Source organism: Aquarana catesbeiana, linkage group LG02 (assembly GCF_042186555.1).
Source record: "Aquarana catesbeiana isolate 2022-GZ linkage group LG02, ASM4218655v1, whole genome shotgun sequence".
Taxonomy (NCBI): domain Eukaryota; kingdom Metazoa; phylum Chordata; class Amphibia; order Anura; family Ranidae; genus Aquarana; species Aquarana catesbeiana.
The window spans coordinates 373,695,171-373,720,047 of NC_133325.1; the positions used below are offsets into that span (position 1 = coordinate 373,695,171).

The 24,877-nt window shown below is 41.1% G+C and overlaps 1 protein-coding gene across 1 annotated transcript in view; it reads right to left on the reverse strand.

Moving 5' to 3' along the window:
* Nucleotides 1-1,885: 1,885 nt before the first annotated feature.
* The window catches only part of TMEM132E (transmembrane protein 132E), a 741,227-nt gene continuing 718,235 nt past the window's right edge, over nt 1,886-24,877 (reverse strand). Inside the window, exons 8-9 of the mRNA XM_073615123.1 lie at nt 8,677-8,868; nt 1,886-4,617 (exon numbers count right to left, since the gene is read on the reverse strand). Of these exons, the coding sequence (XP_073471224.1) occupies nt 3,547-4,617; nt 8,677-8,868 (1,263 nt within the window). The 3' untranslated portion in view covers nt 1,886-3,546. The remainder of the gene's footprint in view (nt 4,618-8,676; nt 8,869-24,877) is intronic.

Sequence of the window (24,877 nt, forward strand, 5' to 3'; positions counted from 1 at the left end):
AACTTTGTGTGACTGTGTGTATGCAAGATGAGTTTGAGCCAACATCCATCGGAAAAAATCCATGGATTTTGTTGTCGGAATGTCCGATCAATGTCCGACCGTGTGTACAGGGCATTAGTGTTATCTGTAAAGCGTGCACCTTCCACCGGATTCCTCTGACTCGTGTATCACAATGTCCTCGATCGGAATCTCAAACAAAATCCTTTTTTCTGCTCCTAAGAAAAAGCTGTTCCATTTTGTATTTAGGATACTAATTAAAAATGGGAGGGACTGTTTCGATAGAATCAGCTGGTGCACATTGTGTGGAGTTAGCCCTGGATATCGGTTAAGGCTCGATTATAACAGAGGTCTGGTGAGTTCAAACCCCAGAGGGGTGTGTGATACATGAGTTAGAGGAATCTGGTGGAAGGTGCACGCTTTACAGATAGCACTAATGCCCCGTACACACGAGTGGAATGTTTGACAGAAGAAGTCCGGTGGGAGCTTTTCATCGTATATTCCGATCGTGTGTATGCCTCATCTGACTTTTTACGTCGAAAATTCTGACGGACCTAGAAAGAGAACATGTTCTAAATATTTCCGATGGAACCAATTCCTATCAAGAAAACCGCTTGTCTGTATGCTTCCGACTGTTCCAAAAACGACGCATGCTCTGAAGCAAGTACAAGATGGAAGCTATTGGCTACTGGCTATTGAACTTCTTTTTTCTAGTCCCGTCGTACGTTTTGTATGTCACCGCGTTCTTGACGGTCGGACTTTGGTGTGATCGTGTGTACGCAAGACAGCTTCAGTGGAATTCCATCGGAAATCCGTAGGAAAAACCTTCAGAGATTATTCCGACGGCAAAACCCGTCACGTGTACTGGGCATAAGAGTTCCAGCTGCTCTTATCACCATCTGCTACCTCTGTTATTCTCTCTAAGTACACTTATGTTGTTGTTAATACGGTTTAGTATTGAGATTTTATCTGACGAGAGGAAGTGATCTATTTTGATTAGGTGGCTGCTGAGGTATACATGTCTTGTGAACATTTTAATTTGAGTTTGAATATTTTGAGTTTAAATTTAATTTAATTATTTTATGCATGTCATTGGAATTTGTGCTCCATAGCACTGAGAAAAGGGAAATAGGTATCAGGAGAGTGAAAATAAGTTGTTCCCTTTTTGTTTTTACAATCTTTTTCTTCTGACTGATTTATAATGCCTAGTAACACTGTGTTTCTGAGTGTAGAGGGAATCTTGATAGAAGAGAAGACATTGCTTCCTAATGTCAGACCTTGCCCTCTGATGACTGGTAGTCAAGCTACTAATGCAGGAATAATCAAGGCAAAAGGAGAGGTGCAGAAATCAAAGTTTCACAGATATAATGAAGCAGGGAGATTCTTGTCTGCAGTTCATCAGGTACACCTCCCTCTCCTGCAAGGAGAATTGTGAGAAGCACAGAAGTGACATCACCAAATCTCACTCCCAATCCCATGAGACTAGCTGTCAGAGGTAGCAGTGCCTTACATAGTCTTACACTGCAGATATATATCTAGGAGGCTGTAACCACTGTGTTATTTTTTAGGGGGAATTAAAAAAAATGTATATTTATGGGGGTATTACTTGGGTACAATTAAATTATCTAGGTATTTGTTATAACATAGCAAGTCTGTATTTTGAGTTCAGGTTCACCTTAATGATATATGACATGGCCCATTCAGATTCTTCCTTCTTACTTGAGCCTTTCTTCATCTTCTGGTTGCTATTATACTGTGACATGATAAGACTGTACTTTTATTTTATTCTTTGAAGTACAACTTTGAAAGAAGTAATAATAATAATAATAACAACAACAACAACAACATAAACACCATTAGTATTTAAAAAAAATAATACACACATGACTTTGGTGCACTGCCAAATTTTATTTTCCCTTATATTGACTTAGGAAAAAAAATTGACATAAATGGTGGTTAAATTGTCTTATATAAGGAGAATCTATTATGCACCCATTCATCTCTTCTGGGAATTAAGTTCTCCTATGAATTTGCTCTGCTGATTTAGCAGGGACTGTCCTCCATACTGGTTGTTGTCTGTAGCTTCTATTAACAGAGCTGAGTGTTCTTCTGCCATGACACTCAAAGCATTGTCCCAAAAAAAACAAACAAAAAAAAAAAAAAACAGAAATAAATCAAATTAAAAAAGGCAGTATTTCTATAGTGTTAAGGATCCGGCAGAGTATTATTATCTTATTCCTTTGAAAATATTTATAAATCACACCCTGGTAAACTCAAATTAAGAAATAAATGCATGTTTTTATATAATAAAATAAAGATACATATACAAGGTTTAAGGTTTTGTTTGAAGAAATCCTACTACAAGAACTCTTCAGACTGAACATCACGCGAATGAAACACTGACTCATAGAATCAAGGATTCATTTTTGAATGGAATAGCTATTTCTAAGTAAGTTTTAAAGGAAAATTTTAGTTTTCCTACAGTCAAATATAATTAATTCTGTGGTGGCATGACAAACGGAATGTTGTGGCAACTTTCAAATTGGCAAAATAAACAGAAATTACTGGGTCTGCAAGCATGTGTCACTAATGGAACCATCAAGTAACATAATAATTTATTTCCGTGTAACAATCCTTGATCGCTAATCTTGCAAAGATGGCTACGTCTCCTATCTTGTGCCATGGCACAGCATCACCAGGAATAGCAATTTATAAACTGCATTAGTTGCTCTATAACCCTGAGAAAAATTGTTACAATTGAGGTGCTATATAAATCTGTTGCATTTAAGCATTTCCATGATTGGTAAACACATTCATGAAGCTGTACTGTTAGCTGTCAGCAGGTTTTTCTTTTACTGTTAGATAAGTGGAAAGCACACTTGCACTGCTAACTCCACAATAATCTTTTGGTATTAATATTACATAGTTTGGCATAACATAGTGTAATCAAAGTCTTCCAAATGTACTCATTATAGCTTCCTCAATTTGATGGCAATGTACCAATTCTATGTTCACTTTTTAAAGAAAATGTACTTTCACCAGTTGCAGTGAGCTGCCATAAGAAATTGTTTAGCTCCTGCTGTAAGGATTTTTATAGTGTATTGTACTTTACTAATAATACAAGGAGCCACACTTGTTATTTGGCTTTTCCCTTCGTTTTGTACCTCAGAACCCGAATATACATTGATGGTTAATATTTAAATAGTGTAGTATATGAAGTTGTTTGGAAAGTTGGAGGCAAATAAATGCTTATTTTTCCATCCCACAGATTACAGAGACATAAGCAGACAACATGCTCTTCTTTCTTTGCTATATGTGCATGTGTTTTGGGCAAAAGCGAAGAAGAGAAAGACAGAATAACAAATGTCTTAAGTGACTGACTATCATATGAAGGAAGGAAAAGAGGTGAGTGGCAGTGTATGGGTTTAAATACGTAGAGACATAAAAGGGAAATTGTCCCATTTTCTGTGTTCTAGAGAAAACAACAGTCCTAATGGGCGCAAGTTTGTTTTGTCTTGTCCATAATAACATCCCAAGCAAGTTCCAAGGCTATGCCATTTCTGTGACCCTCCTGATGTAGTTTCTGAGTTCATGTGGGTCCCTCAGTCCCATATCCCGACACACCCATTCAAGATCACATTCCTCTGTACCCGGCACTGCATCATAAGCACTACCTTCACTAGGCAAACTAGTAAAAGTAGTAAACTTTACACGTTTGCGCTTGGATGTGGGAGATGAGCTTAATGGGTCCTCGCTGGCTTCCCTACTTGAGCCACCCCCACCAGAAGAGCCATCTCCACGTCCATGAGATTGACTTTGCACACTAGCCTGAGAACTGCTGTTACTGCTGCTTCCTCTTGCCTCTCCTCTACAGCAAGAAGAATGATGAGGAGGTAGTGTTCCTGTTTCCAGGGGGTTTCCAGGACTTTCAGGTTGTGGTGATAATTCTCCTCGAGCCCTAAGGGGCTGTCCATTTCCCAAGAATACCCAGTGGTGAGAGTGATCTGGATTGGCCTGCCCCTCTGGGGGAACTCTTTTGTGTCTATACTTAAGAACAAATACAATGCAGTTAATGAGAAAGACCAGAATGGCAAGGCAGAATACTCCTAGAAGAGCATACATCCCAATCTCCAGGTCTGTCAATCCACGTGGGAGTTGAGGAAACACTGTAGGAAGTGGTAAGGGATATTCCCCAGGAACATGTGAGCTGTGCTCTTCAGATGTTGTGGATAGGGTTGTCATAGATGTTGTTCTTGATATGTCTCTGTTTTCTTGTACAGGAGAATGTGGTGGGACCTCAGTCACCAGTTTTCCAGGATCACTTTCTCCACCTGGTTCAATAGAGCCAAAAACAACATGAACCACAGCTGTTGCCGTTGCAAGTATACTTTTTCGCTTAGTCTTCTGGCAGCTCTCATTAATTATCATCTCTGCTTTCAGTAAAGCCCCTGTTCCTTGTTCTTCACCAGCAAGAACAAGAGGAAATGTATGATCTGGGCTCACAGATACCACCTGTTCATCTGTGCTACTTAGAGACAATATATAATCCTTAGGATCATAGAGCGACAATGGAGCTGAAGTACCATCACTGAATATTAACCAAAGGTTCACCAAACCATCCTGCAAAAGAGTGAGAATTTAATTAGTTTTACCTGTAATTGGCCTAAATCTGGTAATACATTTTTTATGGCTTAAAAAATGTAAAAAGTTAACTCAAAATTTTCACAGTGTTTCGATTATTGTGATACAAATCTAATTACACATAAAATGATAATAATAATATGGACATATGAATACAGGAGACAGTATATTGTAGCTCCACCCTCCCAAATATTTGTTTATGTGATCTATTTTAAGTCTGGCCTCGCAGAAGACATGTATGTGTAAAAAGATACTGTATAGAGAAAAATAATGTGCTTAGTGTGAATGAAATAAAAGAAAATGATCAATTGACAGCAGCACTCACAAGAATGTACACAACAATATCCAAAAACATAATAAAAAAACGTGCTGCGCTGTCTAGTAAAAATCAATTAAGAAAGGAAAAAAAATTAAATATATAAAACATCATATAATATACAAATTATATAATATATAAATATATGAGACACCATATAATAATAAAGTACAAATCCCTGACATCAGTGCAACACCAAGTGCTTAGGTAGGTGAGGCAAAAATATCTTCTTACCAGATCCAAAGATCTATCAAGGTCTATATTTGCATCTGTGAGCTTTATTACCCCTCACATTAGGTGCAGATCATCTTAGCTTATCCAGCCTCCTCATGGGGAATCATTGGTGAAAACAAGCCACAGGTAATGATCACAGGATATCCACAGAAGGCGATCCAACCATTAATCATATGAGAAAAGGAAAACTCATTGTGCAGCTTCCAGATCAAAAACGGGCAATTTATTAAAATACTACTTACAAGAAAACTGTAATCACAGGCATTTGGAAATACACCGTCCTAGCACTCTCACTAGATGTCACCACTATTTCCTGCCCTGCCTGGAAATAGTGATGACGTCAGTACGCTCGTGAGCGGAATAGGATGGTGTATTTCCAAATGCCTTTGATATTACAGTTTGGTTGTAAGTAATATTTTAATAAATTGCCTGTTTTTAATCTGAATGCTGCACAATGAGATTTACTTTTCTCATATGATTAATGGTTGGATCGCCTTCTGTGGATATCCTGTGATCATTACCTGTCACTCCCCAGCGATGAACCTGCTCAGGCCGAGGCAGCACAGATTACTTAGGAACACTTGGGAAAGGATGATTCGTTCCTCCAAGACTTCCACTTAATTGGATAGCCCACTATGTTGAAAAAGGATTTTTCCCCTGGAGGAATCTGAGGAGGAGACTATCCCTGCTGGCAGGCATTTGCTTGAGTGTGTTTGACCTCTATAACCTGAGATCCAACAGTTCTAGTAAGTGGCGCTGATTTATTAAATTTAAAACTATGAACAAGAGCACCGGATGAACACACTGTGTGTATTTTTATCACCTTGCACTCTTTGGAGTACCATATGGACTTTGTGTTATCACTTATATGCACTTTATTAGTATTTATTGCCAATCTTTTTATTTATGATTTATTTTTGATCACTATATATATTGTTCATCAGTGAATGCATGGTTTCTTTCTATATATATTCTTTCTATATACTCTCAGAAGACATACTGGCTTAAAGCAGAGCAGGGGGAGGAACAAATAACAGTAGGAATTGAAAACCTCTCTAGGCCAGTAGTGTGCACTCATCCTTATAATGGTTTTGTGGTCAAATCCATCCCTACATTGAGAGTAGAACATTAGTTACTACACCTACGGTAACTCCCAACAGATTAGGTTTGGGCAAAGAGGTATTGTAACATCCCGTAAGCTGTCCTATATCGGGATGCTGTAGAATATATATAAACTTATAATAGAGGAGGTAGATTAAGTTAAACAGTGCCATACAATGAATGTTTTATTTGCCCTTTGAACTATTCTCAGTGTCTTCTACACATTACTTTAACTCTTTAGCTGTGGGCGGGCCCAGTAGATTGGGTACCCAGTAAAAGGGCGAGCACTCACACAGACACCAATTAGTGGTATCAGTTCTTGTATTTGAATAGAAGTAGTATTGCAGAAAGTTACGGAAATACTTTTACTGATAATGGTACTAATACTTGTAATAACAGTGGTGATAGCACTTGGAGTAACACTTCCTGCAGCTAATACTCTGCTTCTACACAGTACAGTCCAGATAGTACATTAGTCCAGGCATTAATGGCACGTGTTGCATCATAAGGCATAGAGGGAATCATTGCTTTGTACCAGCATGTTACTCAGCACTGGCACAGACATGCGACAGTAAATCATACAGGCTAAAAGTAAGGGGCTATTGTTAGCAAAGCCTACTTTACCAGGATAACATACTGCTGGAGGGGTGGCTGATTGGAAACACAGATAGTGGCTCTTCTAGGCTGGCAAATATACTGCAGCAGTGGCTTCAGTGAGTGAGAACATGAAGAAGATAACCGCGTCCCTATCCTGTTCCTTCTCGAGCAGGAACTTTTCCCTATGCTTTCTCTCTTCCTAATCAGAATGGAACCTGTCCCTAGCCTCTCTCCATTTTCCCAAAGCCTGCAAAATCTAACAGGACACTGGTATTTATTAACACTGCCCACACGAAAGAAGGCCAGCCCAAGACACTCAGTGTTGCAGTGTCCTGTCAGACAGCTGCTCCTCTGGTGACATCATGGTGTTTGCAGAGGAACAATGTTTTTCTCAGCTTCTGCTCCATCTGCACAGTGGAACAGCAACACAGCACCACAAACAGGATAGAAGACAAACTGCACCTGCATACATAGGTTATTATACGGTACATAATATACATTTTTATAGGGGCACACTTTTAAAGCAGAGTTCCAGCCTGTAAAAAAAAAAATTAAATGTCAGTCAGCAAATAATGTAGCTGCTAACTTTTAATATAAGGACACTCACCTGTCCAGGTATCCCGCAGTGTTTGCACCCCTAGCTGATTCCTCCATCGGCTGTGGGTGCAGGTGCTGACATCTTCACTAAGGGAAACAAGAAGTGAAGTCTTGCAGCTTCACAGCCTGTTTCCTAATGTGCTTTCTGAATAGTCCCTGCTCTCTTCTGGGACCTGTGTGCCTCCCAGAAGGCAGCAGGGGGGAAGAAGGAGGGGGTGGAAATTTTGTAGATCACCACGATCGTTGTGCAGCGATCTTAACCAGAAGTGGGAGTGGGTACCTAATGTTGACAGGTATATGCTCCCCCCCCCAAAAAAAATGCCAAATGTGGTAGTAGAGTAGGGGGGAGAGGCTGCGAACAAACGGATCTTTCCCTTTTGGGTGAAGCTCTGGTTTAAGACTGATATTGAAGATTTTCTATTAAAATAATATGCAGTAAAATGGGATGTTTAAATTATCATACAATAGCACTTCATCATACCTTAAAACAGGACAGTACTTTTGCCTGAAATAATTTATTTTGAAATCATATAAGCTTTGCAAAAATATAAAACTGTAGATAATGATAATATAAAGTGCTCAATAAAAGTAGTTGACAATGTAGTGATGTGATGATTTCTTTGCCCAAGTGTATACTCTTGTTATGCAATGTTTGTTTGCCCTTTTCCAATATGGCTGTGCTTTCTCTCTCTCTCTCACCAAGGATGAGGTCATCAAGAAGAGCAAATGTTTTGTGGGTAAGTGGGTGGAGAGAGGGACATGTGGCAGAAGGAGAAGAGTTAATTCCTGCTAAGAGAGAACAGACTGTGTAGTGCTGCAGCTTCACCTCACTGAGACATACATAGAAACTGTTAATGATTGCATGTTCCTGTTTAGAAAATACCTTACATTGGATGGTTCACTGAATGTTATTTCTTCAATACATGGACTTTCAAATACAGTGCTGTGTGGATTACTGTCTATGTGGAGATATATTTCTCAATTGGGATTTCACTTGCTATTCACAAACCCCAATTGAGTGGAGGCACTGTGCTTGTTAGAGATCCTGTCCTAATCACACTGATTATGAAGACTCTCCTCCTAAATACTATACAGGTGATGTCATCATTTCTCAGTAGCCACAGAGAGAGAGAGAAAAGAATAGCGCTACGACATCAATGCAAATTGATCTGGAGTTATCAGGGAGCACCTACCTGTTTTGGAAATTTTAGCATGTGTTGAGCAGTAGTCTTGGCTATTATTGTGTGACTGTTTCCTGGGCTGGCATGCAGGGAGAGAGAGAGGCCAGATATCACCTGTGCCTGAAGCTCTATGATGCTGACTTTCTCCTCAGTTACTGTAATTGTTGTTTCACCTAAAACGGCCTCCATAAGAGGGGATACCACCTATTCAGTTTAGAAAGAAAGAGAGCTTAGTTAGCAATTATTAACCTACAGAATAAACATAATTATGAAAAATAAAATAGACATTCAACATTTAGCACCATGAAAAGCCCTACATTTAGGTAACACACACACACATATATATACTATATATACACAGTATCTCACAAAAGTGAGTACACCCCTCACATTTTTGTAAAAATGTTATTATATCTTTTCATGTGACAACACTGAAGAAATTACACTATGCTACAATTTAAAGTAGTGAGTTTACAGCTTGTAAAACAGTGTAAATTTACTGTCCCCTCAAAATAACTCAACACACAGCCATTAATGTCTAAATCGCTGGCAATAAAAGTGAGTACACCCCTAAGTGAAAATGTCCAAATGGGCCCATTTAGCCATTTTCTCTCAACGGTGTCATGTGACTCGTTAGTGTTACAAGGTCTCAGGTGTGGGGAGCAGGTGTGTTAAATTTGGTGTTATCGCTCTCACTCTCTCATACTGGTCACTTGAAGTTCAACATGTCCCCCCATGGCAAAGAACTCTCTGTGGATCTGAAAAAAAGAATTGTTGCTCTACATAAAGATGGCCTAGGCCATAAGAAGATTGCCAAAACCCTGAAACTGAGCTGCAGCATGGAGGACAAGACCACACAGTGGTTTAACAGGACAGGTTCCACTCAGAACAGGCCTCTCCATGGTCAACCAAAGAAGTTGAGTGCACGCACTAAGCGTCATATCCAAAGGTTGTCTTTGGGAAATAGACGTATGATAGCTGCCAGCATTGCTACAGAGGTTGAAGGGGTGGGGGGTCAGCCTGTCAGTACTCAGACCATAAGCTACACACTGCATCAAATTGGTCTGCACGGCTGTTGTCCCAGAAGCAAGCCTCTTCTAAAGATGATGCACAAGAAAGCCCACAAACAATTTGCTGAAGACAAGCAGATTAAGGACAAGGATTACTGGAACCATGTCCTGCGGTCTGATGAGACCAAGATAAACTTATTTGGTTCAGATGGTGTCAAGCGTGGGTAATGGCAACCAGGTGAGGAGTACAAAGACAAGTGTGTCTTGCCTACAGTCAAGCATGGTGGTGAGAGTGTCATGGCTTGGGGCTGCATGAGTGCTGTCGGCACTGGGGAGCTACAGTTCACTGAGGGAACCATGAATGCCAACATGTACTGTGACATACTGAAGCAGAACATGATCCCCTCCCTTCGGAGACTGGGCTGCAGAGCAGTATTCCAACACGATAACGACCCCAAACACACCTCTAAGATGACCACTGCCTTGCTAAAGAAGCTGAGGGTAAAGGTGATGAACTGGCCAAGCATGTCTCCAGACCTAAACCCTATTGAGCATCTGTGGGGCATAAATGGTAGCCTTGATCACAGCACGCCAGGTAGCATCAAGCCAGGTATAACAGACATAGGTAACCAGATCTCCATAGGTCGTTCCCAATGCTCATAACAGTGTTGCAACACCAGAGAACATCTCCAGGAAACATAAAAGAACAGGCTTCATGGCGGAGTAATCTTAACATCAATTTATTGTGAATAATAACAAGAATTGCACTCACATATTAGCAGATGAAAATTTGCTTGTGTTATGGTCTCATAACATGAGAATCTCCAACAAGATGGCCGCTGCCTCCTGGCCTACAAGCTCCACGTCTGGTCACAAGCTCCTCCGATGACAGGGAGCAGTACATCCCTGACATGTTGCTAGGCAGAACAGGGAAATGCCTTTCTTTATGCTCACGGAGTACGCGCACCCACAATGCCACATCTTAAAGGGGACGTACAGGTGTGCCTATTTGCGAAGCCTTGCCATTGTGCCGACATACATCGTCGTGCGCTGGCAAGCGGTTAATCATATTAGCCCCTCTCTAGTGTCTGATGGTGTCAATGGCATAAAAAGATAACGCAGCTGGATCTTTCTTATGTACCAATCTAAAATGATTGGACACACTGTGTTTGGGGAATCTATTATGGATGTTTGTTATATGTTCACCAACACCCACTGCCAATGTTCTCGAAGTCCTGCCCACATACTGATAACCACAGATACATTCCAAGACATAGGTTACGTGTCTGGTGCCACATGTGATACTTTTTTTATTGGATACTGTATGCTGGTTTGACGTGACTTGAAAAAGGTGCGTTTCCTAGGAGCTGTTTTTGTACTTTTACAGGGGCCACATCTTCCACATCTGTAAAAGCCTTCTAGATTGAACATGGTAGTGGAGGGGTTGAGATGTTTTTCACTAGCCTTGTTCTCAGTCACAGAGCTTTGCAGTATATAAACTTTGTGTGATGACTAAAACATCATAGGCTTGGTCTTTTTCCTTTTTTGTAGCTAGAAGGGTATCTCTGTTAGCATTTCCCACCAGATCTCTCACTTCCAGCAGGTGATCATAGGGATAGCCTTTATCTTTAATCTTTGTACCAATACAACGGTCTTTTCTATATAGTCCTGATGCATCGTACAGTTTCTTTTTATACATGTAAATTGGCCTTTTGGGATAGCCATCTTTCACTTCGGGTGGTGGCAGCTTCGGGTTGGAATGTAACCATTCTGATCTGTATTTTTGAAATAGGTTTTGGTGTTTAACATATCGTCATTCTTGAATATATGTAAATCCAGAAAGTCTATATGTTCAGATAACTTCATTCTAGGTTAATGTCATGCCCTTATGTCCAAAATTTGATATTATTCACATTCTTTTACAAAGAATTGCATATCATATAAATAATCACTTCATTAAGAATCACATTTCAGGTATTAAATATTAATTTAGAGTTAATACCCTTTTTTGACCACTAGATGGCCACTAATTAGCATATCACCTTTGTTCACTCAGTGACCACTCTGTAGGTAACTTTCAAACACATATTAATTACCACCACCAGAGGTCCTCAGTATGAGTCAAATTGCATGACATACGGATTAACTCGTTTTATTTTTAATGATATTTTTTAAATTTTTTCGTATTAAAATACTTTGACATTGTAGTACTAATGGTATATATGGTTGCATGTGTGTAACTATTAGATTGTACGCACTGCCAAGGTACTAATAGGTGATTGTAATATTCAATTACAAAATCCCGAGTGAGGGTATAAATGCCCTCACCCAAAATGGCGGAACTAGAGCTTCCTGATGATGGCCCGCTGATTGAATGAAACGTGTCAAGGTATTACCACATCACCGGGACACACTTCTGCCCAAACGAACACAAGGAATCGGACAGCGCCTCAATAGCGGTATTTACCACCATTGTGGGCCAATGTTCCCCAAAAAAATCACCTGTTACACACGCTGGGTGCTAGGATGTTCAGGCACCCTAACATGTTAGTGATACTTGTTACTTTTAAATGCTTTTAATAAATGTTTTGGAACTATATTTTGCGCAATGAGGATTCTTTTGGTCTGTTTATCTGTATGAGGAATTGCACTTCATGAGACGCCAGCAGCGGATCTCTACAGGGGTCTCCCCACATACTTAAAGGACCATACTAGAGATAGTTGGTCAACTCCAGGGGGTAAGTTTACATCTATGTGGGACACCCTTGTCTGAGCACATTGAAGCACGGATATATCAACTTTTTTTTTTTTTTTCAAGAAGTTTTTATTTCGTTTTTTCCAACATACAATAAAAGGTATGACATATATTGTTGTATACAGATATTTTGATAGTTTTGTACATTCACAGATAATATAGACATTACGGTGTTAACTCAAGTCTAAAAAAAGAAAAAGAAAGAGAGCCGTAGTTTTCAGGAGTGTATGCCTATAAGGGGTGATTGGATGGATAGAGCTAGATAGATCCTAACAGAGTAGATAATTGACTAATATGTTAAATGCCTGGATGGATCCGATTAGACATTCTCTGTGAATACTAGATTACTTGATATTAATAGGAGAACCTATGGGTGAGAGGAGAACTCAAACTAGGAGAAAAGGGGGGGGGAGGAGGGCCATGTGAAGTATGAGGTTAGGAAGTAGCCTCTTGTGGGGATGTTTTCTTGTTTTGCATCGGCTGGTAGGAGTCGTGGTATGAGAAGGTGGATTGGCTCACATTTGCTATTTCCTCTTGGGAGAGGGATGAGAGCATAAAGGTGTGCCATTTAGAGTGAAAGCGGTCTGAGGAGGATTTCTGTTTGAAGTCCGTGTTAATGCAATCTTTGGTAAGTAGATGCGATAGCTCTCGTTTGACTTGGGTGATGTTGGGGTGCGATGGCGAGATCCAGTTTCTCAAGATTATTCTTCTTGCGATTAGAAGACAGGTTAGGGACCACCCTTTGTGTGAGGCGTTGACTTTTAAATTCCCTGAGGGGGTTGTGACGCTGACGGTGTATTTTGACCAGGGTAGGAGTATTGGGTCCCAGTAGCCAAAGATAAGGAGTAGCGGGTCCTTGGGTAATTTTAATAGAGTCACTTCGAATATGTAGGCCAGAACTTGGTCCCAAAAAATTGAAATGTAGGAGCAGTCCCAGAAGCGATGGGCCAGGGAAGGTTTCCGGGTGTGGCACAGTGGGCAGAAGGCTTTGCTCATGTCTGATTTTGTCGATGAGAAGGGTATATAGGCTCTGTGAGCTATTTTTAATTGTGTTTCTCTCCATATTTCATTGGGTGTTAGCTTTTGTACAGAGTTGAGGCCTTGCAAGATTTTTTCTACTAAGTTGGAGTCCGGGAAATCTTTATTCCAGTTTTTTATCGATGATGCTGAAAGAGGTGAGGATGACTTAAGTAGAAGGGGTTCGTAGATGTCCGAGATCTTGTACGAGTTGTTTGATATCATTTGGTCTATGATGTTTGTTTGGAATCTTTTATCTGCTTGTTTGCACGTCTCTTTTAGGAAGCTGATGCATTGCCTATAATGAAAGGTATGAGTGGTAGGAAGAGCGAAGGTTTCCGCAATGTTGGTAAATGGCAGTGGTCGGCCCGTCTGGATGTTGCAAAGGGAAGAGAATTTTGTTAAGCCTTTTCGTTCCCATATTCTGAAAGGTTCGTGATCTAGTCCTTGTGGGAAGGCCGGATTACCTTGGATCGGGAGATGTGATGACATGAAAGGAGATGACTTAAGTATTTTCATTGCTTCTCTCCAAGCCACCGCTGTGTCTCTTAATAATAGATTATGTTGGTGGGAGGGGGGGACTGACTTCCATCTGCAGTGTAGAAGGCCCACTAACGAGTAAGGGTGGGCCATGTCGGATTCCAGGGAGAAATTTGAGTAGCGGGAGGATTGCGTTATCCAGTCTATGCTGGTTCTTAGCAGGCATGCTATATTGTACATTCTGATGTGTGGTAAACTGATGCCCCCTTCGCGCCTGGGAAGGTGTAGTTTTTTTAGAGCAATGCGTGGTCTTTTGTTTCGCCAAAGGAATTTTGTTAAGGAGGCATTGAGCGAAGTCGCATCTTTATGATGTAGCAGTAGCGGAATAGTTTGCAATGGGTATAGTAGTCTTGCGAAGCTGACCATTTTTACCAGGTGGCATCTTCCCAAGAGCGAGAGGGGCAGGTCCATCCAGGCATTTAATGCTTGAGAAATTTTTGATAGTAAAGGAGGGTAGTTTAGATGGTACAATGATGAAGGAATTTTTCCTATTTTTATCCCTAAATAGGTGATATGGGATTTCGCGACCGGGAAAATAGATTGTTGGGTCCATTGTGGTACAGAGTGAGTGCCAATGGGAAGAATTTCGCTTTTGCTGTAATTGATGCGAAGGCCAGAGCACAAGCGGAATTCATCGAACACCCTTTTAATAGTTAAAATATCTGAGGGGGGGTTGGCCGAGAATATGAGGACGTCGTCAGCAAATAGGGATGTGCGCATATCATGTGTGCCTATTTTTATGCCATGCAAGGGGGCTGCTGATGTTAAATATCTGGAAAGGGGTTCAAGGGCGATATTAAAAAGGAGCGGGGATAGGGGACATCCTTGGCGAGTGCCCTTGTGGAGACGAAATTCTTCTGACATGAGGCCTGCTACCACTAATTTTGCTGTTGGGGCTTTGTACATAGCAGAGATGAGATGATTGAATGGGCCAGTAAATCCCATCTTAGACATTGTCATAGATAGCCAGTCGAAGCTAACGTTGTCGAAGGCCTTTTCTGCGTCTAATGTGATAATGGCGTGGTTGGTGTTTGGGTGGTGAAGTGCATGTTCTAGGGCCATCATGACTTTTCGAATATTGAGGGTGGCGGTTCTACCTTTTACGAAGCCTGATTGAGCGGGGTGAATTAAAGAAGGGATAATGTCTGCCAGCCTGGTGGCCATAATTTTTGAGAGGATTTTCACATCTAGGTTGAGAAGTGATATGGGCCTGTATGAGCCTGGTTCTTGGGGGTCTTTACCCTTTTTGGATAGTAATTTTATAAGAGCCTGGTTTCCCGACTGTATGTAAGCTCCCCCTGACCAGATATTCTGGTATACTTGGAGGAGGGTGGGTTCCAGAAGGGGTTGTAGGGTCCTGTAGAATTCACTGGTGAAGCCGTCTGGGCCTGGGGCCTTGGAGAGGGTCAGGTGGCGAATGGTTGTTGATATTTCAGTGGGGGTTATAGGAGCGTTAAGGGATTCTAATTGTAGTGTGGAAATCTTAGGCATGGTTATTTTTTCTAGGAAAGTGCGTGCTTTTTGTGTGTCTATGGGGTCTGGGGCGTAGAGCGTAGAGTAAAATTGTTGCATGACTTTGTTAATTGTTTGTGGAGTGGAGTGGAGGGCGCCTGTGCTATCGCGAAGTGATGTAATGTGGGTAGGGCGGAACGGGCCTTTGCATAGACGGGATAGGAGTTTGCCCGCTTTGTTTCCAAATTTGTGAAAGGTGGCTTCTATGTAAGCCTGTTTGGTGTGTTCAAGGGTGTTTGCCCATGTATCGAAATCCCTTTTTGCTGCCTGCCATTCCAAACGATTGGCTGGAGAGTCCGCGGTGTATAAAGTTCGTTGTGCCTGGTGTAGGCGTGAGCTGGCTGCTTTGTATTTGGACAGGGTGTTACGTTTAAAGGAGGTTGTATAGGAGATGATACGGCCTCTTAGGAAGGCTTTACCGGCGTCCCAAAATAGGTTGGGGTCATGTATGTGAGGGGCATTGTTTAGAGAGTATTCCGTCCATGCCTCGGACATATATTGTTGGAAGTCAGTGTTATTGTGAAGGAAGGAAGGGAACCGCCAGATGTTGGGGTGTGGGGGTAAGTTTAGATTGTCGAGAGTTACCTCTATGGGAGCGTGGTCGGAAATGGTTATGTCGTGTATTGCAGTGTTCTGGAGAAAAGGGATTAGGTTGTCAGAGCCAAAGAAATAATCTATTCTTGTGAATACTTTGTGTGGGTTGGAGAAGAATGTGAATTCCCTGTCTGTTGGGTGGGATAGACGCCATAGGTCCTGTAGATGAATAGAATCCATGGTGTTTGCGAAGAGAGAGGGGGCGGGAGGGTTGGCGCATGGATTTGAGTTTTTTGGTGAGGATCTGTCATCTATCTGATGGAGGGTGTCATTGAAGTCCCCTCCGATTAGGTGTGGGAGGTGAATGTTTTCTAGGAGCCAACCGGAGAGGTCTGAATAAAATTGCTTGCCTGGGCTGTTGGGGGCATATACATTTGTGATTATAAGTTCTTTAGAGCCTACTTTTACATGTGTGGTGAGCAGACGGCCCTGATTGTCGGTTTTTGTCGACAGGATTGAGCAGGGGAGATTTTTATGTATGAGTAGGAGGACGCCAGCTTTGCGTCCTGCTGCCTCGGAGCCTAGTACAGTGCCTACCCAGAGTTTCTTCATGCGGTGGAAGTCAGGGGCTGAAAGGTGTGTCTCCTGGAGTAGGGCTATATCGGTTTTGAGCCGTCTAAGGTGCCTAAGAATTTTCATTCTTTTTTGAGGGGATCTGAGACCCTTTACGTTCCATGAGATTATTTTCATGTTGGGGGGGGGGTTGTGAAGGGTATGGGCAGATAATGACAATTTATCGTTTTGTGGATGGTGAGTGGAAATACCAGCTATGGCAAGAAGTATGCCATTTTTGTAGTGGTCAAGAGGCATTTTAGATGTGTGGGAGAGATGTTTTGGGCCCTGTAGAAGGGGGAAGAGGGAGAGGGGGGGTATGCCATAAAGAGGAGGCAACATAACGAATAACATAAACAATAATGCTGAGAACTTCACTTTTTTCCGCATGGGATCACTGTGTAAGTCAACTCCCATAACAGGACAGTGATGGTTTGGGGCCCAATTGGCCCGTGGAAGGGTGGCAGGCATCTCTAGATGGGTTTAAACCTGGAATTTTAGGGGGGGGGTGAGGGTGAACGTTGCCGTACACAGTGAGACCAGGGGAGCATAACCGTATAGAAAAAAAAAAACTGTGTTCAAACAGGTATTGCCTGATATAATGATAATAATTCTGAGAACTGAGAACCGTCAAAACATATAACATTATACATTACGTGATGCCGTAAAAGGGAAGGTAGAAAACCTGAGAAGGGACAAGTTGATACTCTGTCCGTAGGTTATATTAGGTAGCCCGCAATGGCGGTTGCAATGTTCAGTTCAGCGAGGAGTGAAGCGATGTTGGTCCGGGTATGAAGATCTGAAGCGTTTGGGGGAATCTTTGTGTGGACTCCGTTGGTCCAGGGAGCGGTTGAGTGGGGTGCCCTTGGAGGGGGTTTGCTGTTGAGTGTTGGAGAGTAACGATCGCACGTATGCTTCCGCTTCTGGTGGGTCCTGGAAGGATAGCTGTTCACCACTGGGTGTCTTGAGGCGTAGGGTGGCTGGGAATGCTAGAGTGAATTTTATTTGTTGCTTGAAGAGTTCTGTGCATATTTGTTGGAAGGCTTTGCGTTTTTTTGAGACCTCGATGGAGTAGTCGGCGAAGATCAGAACCCTCACACCATCAATTTGGAGTGTGCGGGTTTGTCTAAATTTTTGGAGGATGAGAGCTTTGTCGGAGTAGTTTAGATATTTAGCAATGATGGGGCGAGGATTCTTGCGCTCTTCATTGTATGGTCCCATTCTGTGGGCGCGTTCTACCGTGCAGGGGCTCGTTATGCCTAGCGCCTCAGGGATGCGTCGGGAGCAAAGGTCTGATAAGGCAGAAGATTGTAGCGATTCGGGTATCCCCACGAATCGCAGGTTGCTCCTTCTGGACCTATTTTCCAAATCATCAAGTTTTTGTATTATGTATTGATTTGTCTTGTCCTGCGCTTGTTCTGTGGCTTGGGCTTGGTACATCTCTTCTTCCATGTTTGAAAGGCGATGTTCTAGCTCATGTAGCCTGGTGTTATGCTCTCCTAGCTGGGCCTTAATTTGCTTCATCCCCGCATTTACAGCGTTTTCCACAGATGTTGAGATCATGGGGGACAGGAGAGCTGCCACTGCCTGTGCTATGTGCTCTGTAGCATGGTCCCCTGTGAGCTGTGGAGAGGGGGCTGATAATTGAAAGGCCTGAGAGAGAGGGGCCTGAGGAGAGACGGATTGTGGCTGTGGTTGAGCTTGGGAGGCCTGAGGAGATGTGTGTGGGGCTGCACTGCCACTTACTTCCATGTCTGCCGGCTGGGCGCCTGTGTGCAGGTCCGTGTAGGCCGAAGCCGGGGCCTCGATTTGCGGCTGGGCCGGCGGCGCCGTCTGGGCCGTGTTGGTACGGGGGCCGCGGAGTTCTACAAAACGGTCCATGTATTGGATGCTGGAGCCCGAGTTGCTTGAGGGTGGATGCGGGCTTCTGGGCCGGTTTTTTATGCAGATTTTTGTCCTGGTTGCGAGAGCTGTGAGGAGAGACAGCTACTCCATGCGGCGCCGGAACCGGAAGTCGATATATCAACTTTGAGCATGAGCACTTTATATCACTATATTACTGGGACTGTTCTATATTTGTGTATATCATTTTTTACTGGACCTAGTGCAGTGGACTGTTTACTATATTTTCTATTGCCATTTTGAAAATTTTTTTACTGCAGCTGGACTGGTATTGTGCTTATTACATTTCATATCCATTGGCGCTTGGTTCTTTTACTTTTACACAGCCATTATTGTAACAAAAGTGAGCACACTCCTAAGAGAAAATGTCCAAATTGGGCCCAAAGTGGTAATATTTTGTGTAGCCACCACTATTTTCCAGCACTGCCTTAACCCTCTGGGGCATGGAGTTCACCAGAGCTTCACAGTTTGCCGCTGGAGTCCTCTTCCACTCCTCCATGACGACATCACAGAGCTGGTAGATGTTAGAGACATTGCACTCCTTCACCTTCCGCATTGGGCAGTGACAGCTTGGCTTAAGTAAATCAAATTTTAAGTGTCTGTAAATTATGAATGATTCAACAACAGGAAAGGCAGCACTACATTTGTGTGCTGTGCAATAGTTGTCTGGACTGTCAAGGGGCTTAAAATTACTTTCTGGTAATGTCTGTTATGTAATGCAAAGTATAAATAATTTCATTTGGAAAATGTATCACACAATTTAATTTAACTTTCCAGAAGACTGGTTTCAAAAGCTCTGCATTAAACACATTAACTTCTGCAACTTCCTGGGATCATGAATAATTATTGTTTTTCACCCATTTGCAAATATATGTAAAAAGAAAAACATTAAATTATAAGCATCTTAATAAGTTTTCTTTCAAAAAAATGTAAAAATACTGTGGAATCAGGTTGATTATGTATATAAAATCCCTACCAAACCTCAGAGTAGTCACCCTGAATTAACATTTGTTAGAAGACCATGAACATAAAATAAAATAAAATATGACAAATATATGAGCTATAAATGCTCTGTCTTATTTCACATTTATATTATTTAGCAACTTATACAAGTGTGGGCTCTATCTCAGCACATGATAAAATCTGATAAAATCTGGTATTAACCTTTATTGCTTCAACTACCCCAAGACACTGTTTTAATATATTCTTTTGAAAATTAAACATGAATTACAGTCGAGTCACATACATCACAACTGCTATCATTATCAGAAATAGAAAAAGAAAAAGGAAAACGTACTTCTTCAATACTACTACAAAATCTTTAGCTCAGGTAAATAAGAAATTCAGTGTTAATCAAGTCAACTTTAATAAAGTGTGATTACTTGCTAGTAAAATGATATTTGAATGATATTCAGTAAAAGAATATAAAGATTCAATACCCTATATTAAATAAAGGAAGATTTATTTTCAAATAAAGGGATTGCAATAACAATGGAAATTGTCAATTCAAACAGAAGAGATACTATTGCACTGTAAAAATAGAGGGTCCCCAGGTATTCAGCATAACTATTCAGATATACACAAGCTCGAATCTGAATGGATAGACTTCATGTAAAAACAGTTGGCAATTGTCAAGAAAACTTGTAGGAAATGCAGGTCTGATCTCATTAACATTGCTGAGTTATATGTTCTGCAATTTGATGCTGTATGATAAAAATAAATATAGTCTAAATAAGTATTATCAGTCACTATGACATTCCTCTTCACAGAGAGTACCACGCATATCACTTTATCCTAGCTTAATTTCCATATCATAGTGCCATCATGAAAGCCTTTAACTACAGTTGTAAATATGCAGTTCAAAGGACTTTCAGTATCCTCTTAGAAAAGCTGGTAATTTGCCATCTCAGAGTAATATATGTACAAAGATGGTTATATGGAAAAATCTTTACACGCTATCTTTGCTTATGAAACTCCAGCTACAGAAATTATCAAAATGTTCCAGAAACCTGTTTTTTTTTTCCACAGTAATTGTTCTCAAACAAGTGGATGTTGATGTTCTTTGGCAAATCATATGTCAATGTTAATTGTAGAGGATAGGTACTTCCCCTTCAGGCCTGTTTATTAAGCAGATGGTCAGAGAGGCTGGATGATGGCTGTTTTTCTGTCTGTGGTGAGGAGACCTGGATGATGCATGGAAGCCTCTATACTCTGACTGTGACCTGCTGGGTGAGCTGGCCGGTAACTGGGACTTTCTTTCCTGTATGTGCTGTGGCTGGGACACTGAAAGATGCATGTAAGCCTCTCTTGTGCTGATGGGAAGATTTACCTGCCATGTGTAGACTGAATCTGAAGACAAAGACTGTCATTTTTCTGTCTGGTGCTAAATTAAGCAGATTTTAAGTGTAATGAACTGTCACCCAGAAGCCTGTTTACCCCTCTGATCCCAATGTATTTAAACATTCATCATTAAGATAATACCTGCAAAAATAGTTTTATGATTGTGTACTATATATCTGTTTAAAGTAACATGGTAGCCATAGCCATGAATAACTTTGGTGGCTGGTTCTTTTAAAGTGTAACTCCATACCAATCACAGAGTTTCTGATCCTTCATCTACCCATGCATATTCCAAACTGTTACTTTATGCCATGTAAAAATCATATACTTAAAGAAAAAACTAATTCACAACAACCTGCAATATCCTCAGCTGTGCTCACTCTTCTTGCTATATCTGGGCTCCATGAGCTACATGTGACTGCATACCCCATAAAGATTTGCAATTACAGTGATGTGCTGGGGTGGCTTTTGTGCAGTCTCAGGGGGGTTCTCTTTTCCTCTGTCACCATTCCCAACAAACCCCACCACTTCTGTTTTGTCACCAGCTATTCTTCTGTGAATACTTGGTATAAGTTTTTGGGCAGTTAACCATATCACTTCACAATTAACAACACCCACTAATAGCGTCTGGAGAATGTTCTCGTCTCCCCTGTAGCCTAATAAACTACAGGGGGTGCAAAGACAACACTTGCTGCAACTGGGAAGGCAGACATACAGTATCTCACAAAAAGTGAGTACATCCCTCACATTTTTGTAGATATTTTATTCTATCTTTTCATGTGACAACACTGAAGAAATTACACTTTGCTACAATGTAAAGTAGTGAGCGTACAGCTTGTATAACAGTGTAAATTTGTTGTCTCCTCAAAATAACTCAACACACAGTCATTAATGTCTAAGCCGCTGGCAACAAAAGTGAGTACAACCCCTAAGTGAAAATGTCCAAATTGGGCCCAATTAGCCATTTTCCCTCCCCGGTGTCATGTGACTCGTTAGTGTTACAAGGTCTCAGGTGTGAATGGGGAGCAGGTGTGTTAAATTTGGTGTTATCGCTCTCACTCTCTCATGCTGGTCACTGGAAGTTCAACATGGCACCTCATGGCAAAGAACTCTCTGAGGATTTGAAAAAAAGAATTTTTGCTCTACATAAAGATGGCCTAGGCTATAAAAAGATTGCCAAGACCCTGAAACTGAGCTGCAGCATGGTGGCCAAGACCATACAGTGGTTTAACAGGACAGGTTCCACTCAGAACAGGCCTCGCCATGGTGAACCAAAGAAGTTGCATGCACGTGTTCAGCGTCATATCCAGAGGTTGTCTTTGGGAGATAGATGTATAAATGCTGCCAGCATTGCTGCAGAGGTTGAAGGGGTGGAGGGGGGTCAGCCTGTCAGTGCTCAGACCATACGCCACACACTGCAAATTGGTCTGCATGACTGTCATCCCAGAAGGAAGCCTCTTCTAAAGATGATGCACAAGAAAGCCTGCAAACAGTTTGCTGAAGACAAGCAAATTAAGGACATGGATTACTGGAACCATGTCCTGTGATCTGATGAGATCAAAATAAACCTATTTGGTTCAGATGGTGTCAAACGTGTGTGGTGGCAAACACGTGTCTTGTCTGAAGTCAAGCATGATGGTGGGAGTGTCATGGTCTGGGGCTGCATGAGTTCTGCTGGCACTGGGAAGCTACAGTTCATTGAGGGACCATGAATGCCAACATGTACTGTGACATACTAAAGCAGAGCATGATCCGCTACCTTCGGAGACTGGGCCGCAGGGCAGTATTCCAACATGATAATGACCCCAACCACACCTCCAAGATGACCTCTGCCTTGCTAAAGAAGCTGAGGATAAAGGTGATGGACTGGCCAAGCATGTCACTAAACCCTATTGAGAATCTGTGGGGCATCCTCAAACAGAATGTGGAGGAGCGCAAGAGGGTTAAGGCAGTGCTGGAAAATAATGGTGGCCACACAAAATATTGACACTTTGGGCCCAATTTGGACATTTTCACTTAGGGGTGTACTCAGTTTTGTTGACAACGGTTTAGACATTATTGGCTCTGTGTTGAGTTATTTTAGACTGTTATACAAGCTGTACACTAACTTATTTACATTGTTGCAAAGTGTAATTTCTTCATTGTTCTCACATGAAAAGATATGATAAAATATTTACAAAAATGTGAGGGTGTACTCACTTTTGTGAGATACTGAATATATATATATATATATATATATATATATATATATATATATATATATATATATATATATATATAATGAATTCACTTAAGGTAAATAGGCTGCTCACTTTGCAAGAGAATTCTCACTTAGCTTAGTGAATACAGTGAAAATTCCCTTTTCAAAGAAACCCAATCACGTGCAAGGAAATACCAGAAAATACACAAACTCATAGCCAGAATTCTATGTAGCACAGGATGGAAAGCATGGAATTACCTCTATGCATTGAAACAGAATGACAAGGTTTGGCTGAAAAGTTCCAACTCTCCAACAATGAGAGAGATTAGAGAGATTTTCTTGAACAATGGTGTCTGTTATAGATGATCTTATTCTAGAATTCCAGTAATCATAATAAACTAAGGGTAGCGGATGGCAAGATTTTTATGTGAATTGGTACCTTTACCTGCATTCACACTTGAACAGAGTGTGAGCAGAGCATTGCTGGTGATTTTGATGTGTCTTGGGGGCATTTTAAAGTATTTTACAATTACAATACAATTTTAATAGTGTTTTACAAGATTTGTGTATTGTGGTAAAGATCTGCTAATTTCCACCATCCAACCATGTGCAAGAAAAAAATTAGGTCTTTTTCTACTTCCTTGCAACTGATTGGGTATTCTTTACGAAGTGAAGCTTCACCACATTCGCTAAGTCCTGGGGAAAATTCGTGCAACTGCACTTGCAAAGTGCGCAGTCTATTTGCCTTTAGTAAATCAACTCTACATTGTAGAAAAGTGTAATTTCTTCAGTGTTGTCATATGAAAAGATATAATAAAATATTTACAAAAATGTGAAGGGTGTACTCACTTTTGTCAGATACTGTATAATCACAGCTATTGCCCTGATTTATGACTGAACTATTTAAGGCAGAAGCGAAGAGAAAATCGAGGCTGGAAATTCTTATATATGTTTAAAAATTTAAACTGTAGTTTCAGGCATTTATCACCATAGACAATGGAATAATGAACTCTATATATTGTAAATATTATTTTTTAGATAAATATGTCATCAAGACTGAAAGATAAGTAAGGGTTAACAAATCCTTCAAACCTAGTAAAACCTTAAGGATAGTACATTTTCAATTCAGCTACAACAGTCTTTTAAGACTAGTTATAACCTTTAGGGGATTATACAGATCAGTGTTAAATGAAAGAAAAAAAAAAGTCCTAGTTAAAGATCAAAGAAACGCAAATTCTGGTTTGTAGCAAGATTCCTAAACATTGCTAAGTATTTTCACAGTTTGCATTATAGTTTTAATTTGTTGACGTTGCGTAAGATATGCTTATCTGATGTTTGTGATCCCATTTAATGAATAGGCTTATTAATAGGAATATGAACATTCTTAGGACAACACCATCAACAGAAAAACAGTCAGATGGACTGTAAGTTTGTGGCCAATTCTACTTGCTGGCATTTTCCAATGGAAACAAGTGTGTTGTAGCAAACTTTAATTTCTATGTGTACTTTGAGGAGATGGCAATGTGTGTGTGTAGTGGGCAGTTCTAGGACATGGTCATCCAGTGCCCAGGGTGAAGATTTAAAACTGTGCCACCCTCCCCCATGGCAGATCAAAAGGCAGGGCTAACAGTAGCATACTAACAGTAGTGTACTAAACATGCCATTCCAAAAGGGGGGAGGGTAGAGAGAGAGGGGACTGAAAGAGAGGGGATGAAAGGGAGGGGAAAAAGAGAGAGAGAAAGGGGGTGAACGAGAGAGAGGGGGGGTGAGAGAGATGAGAGAGAGGGAGTG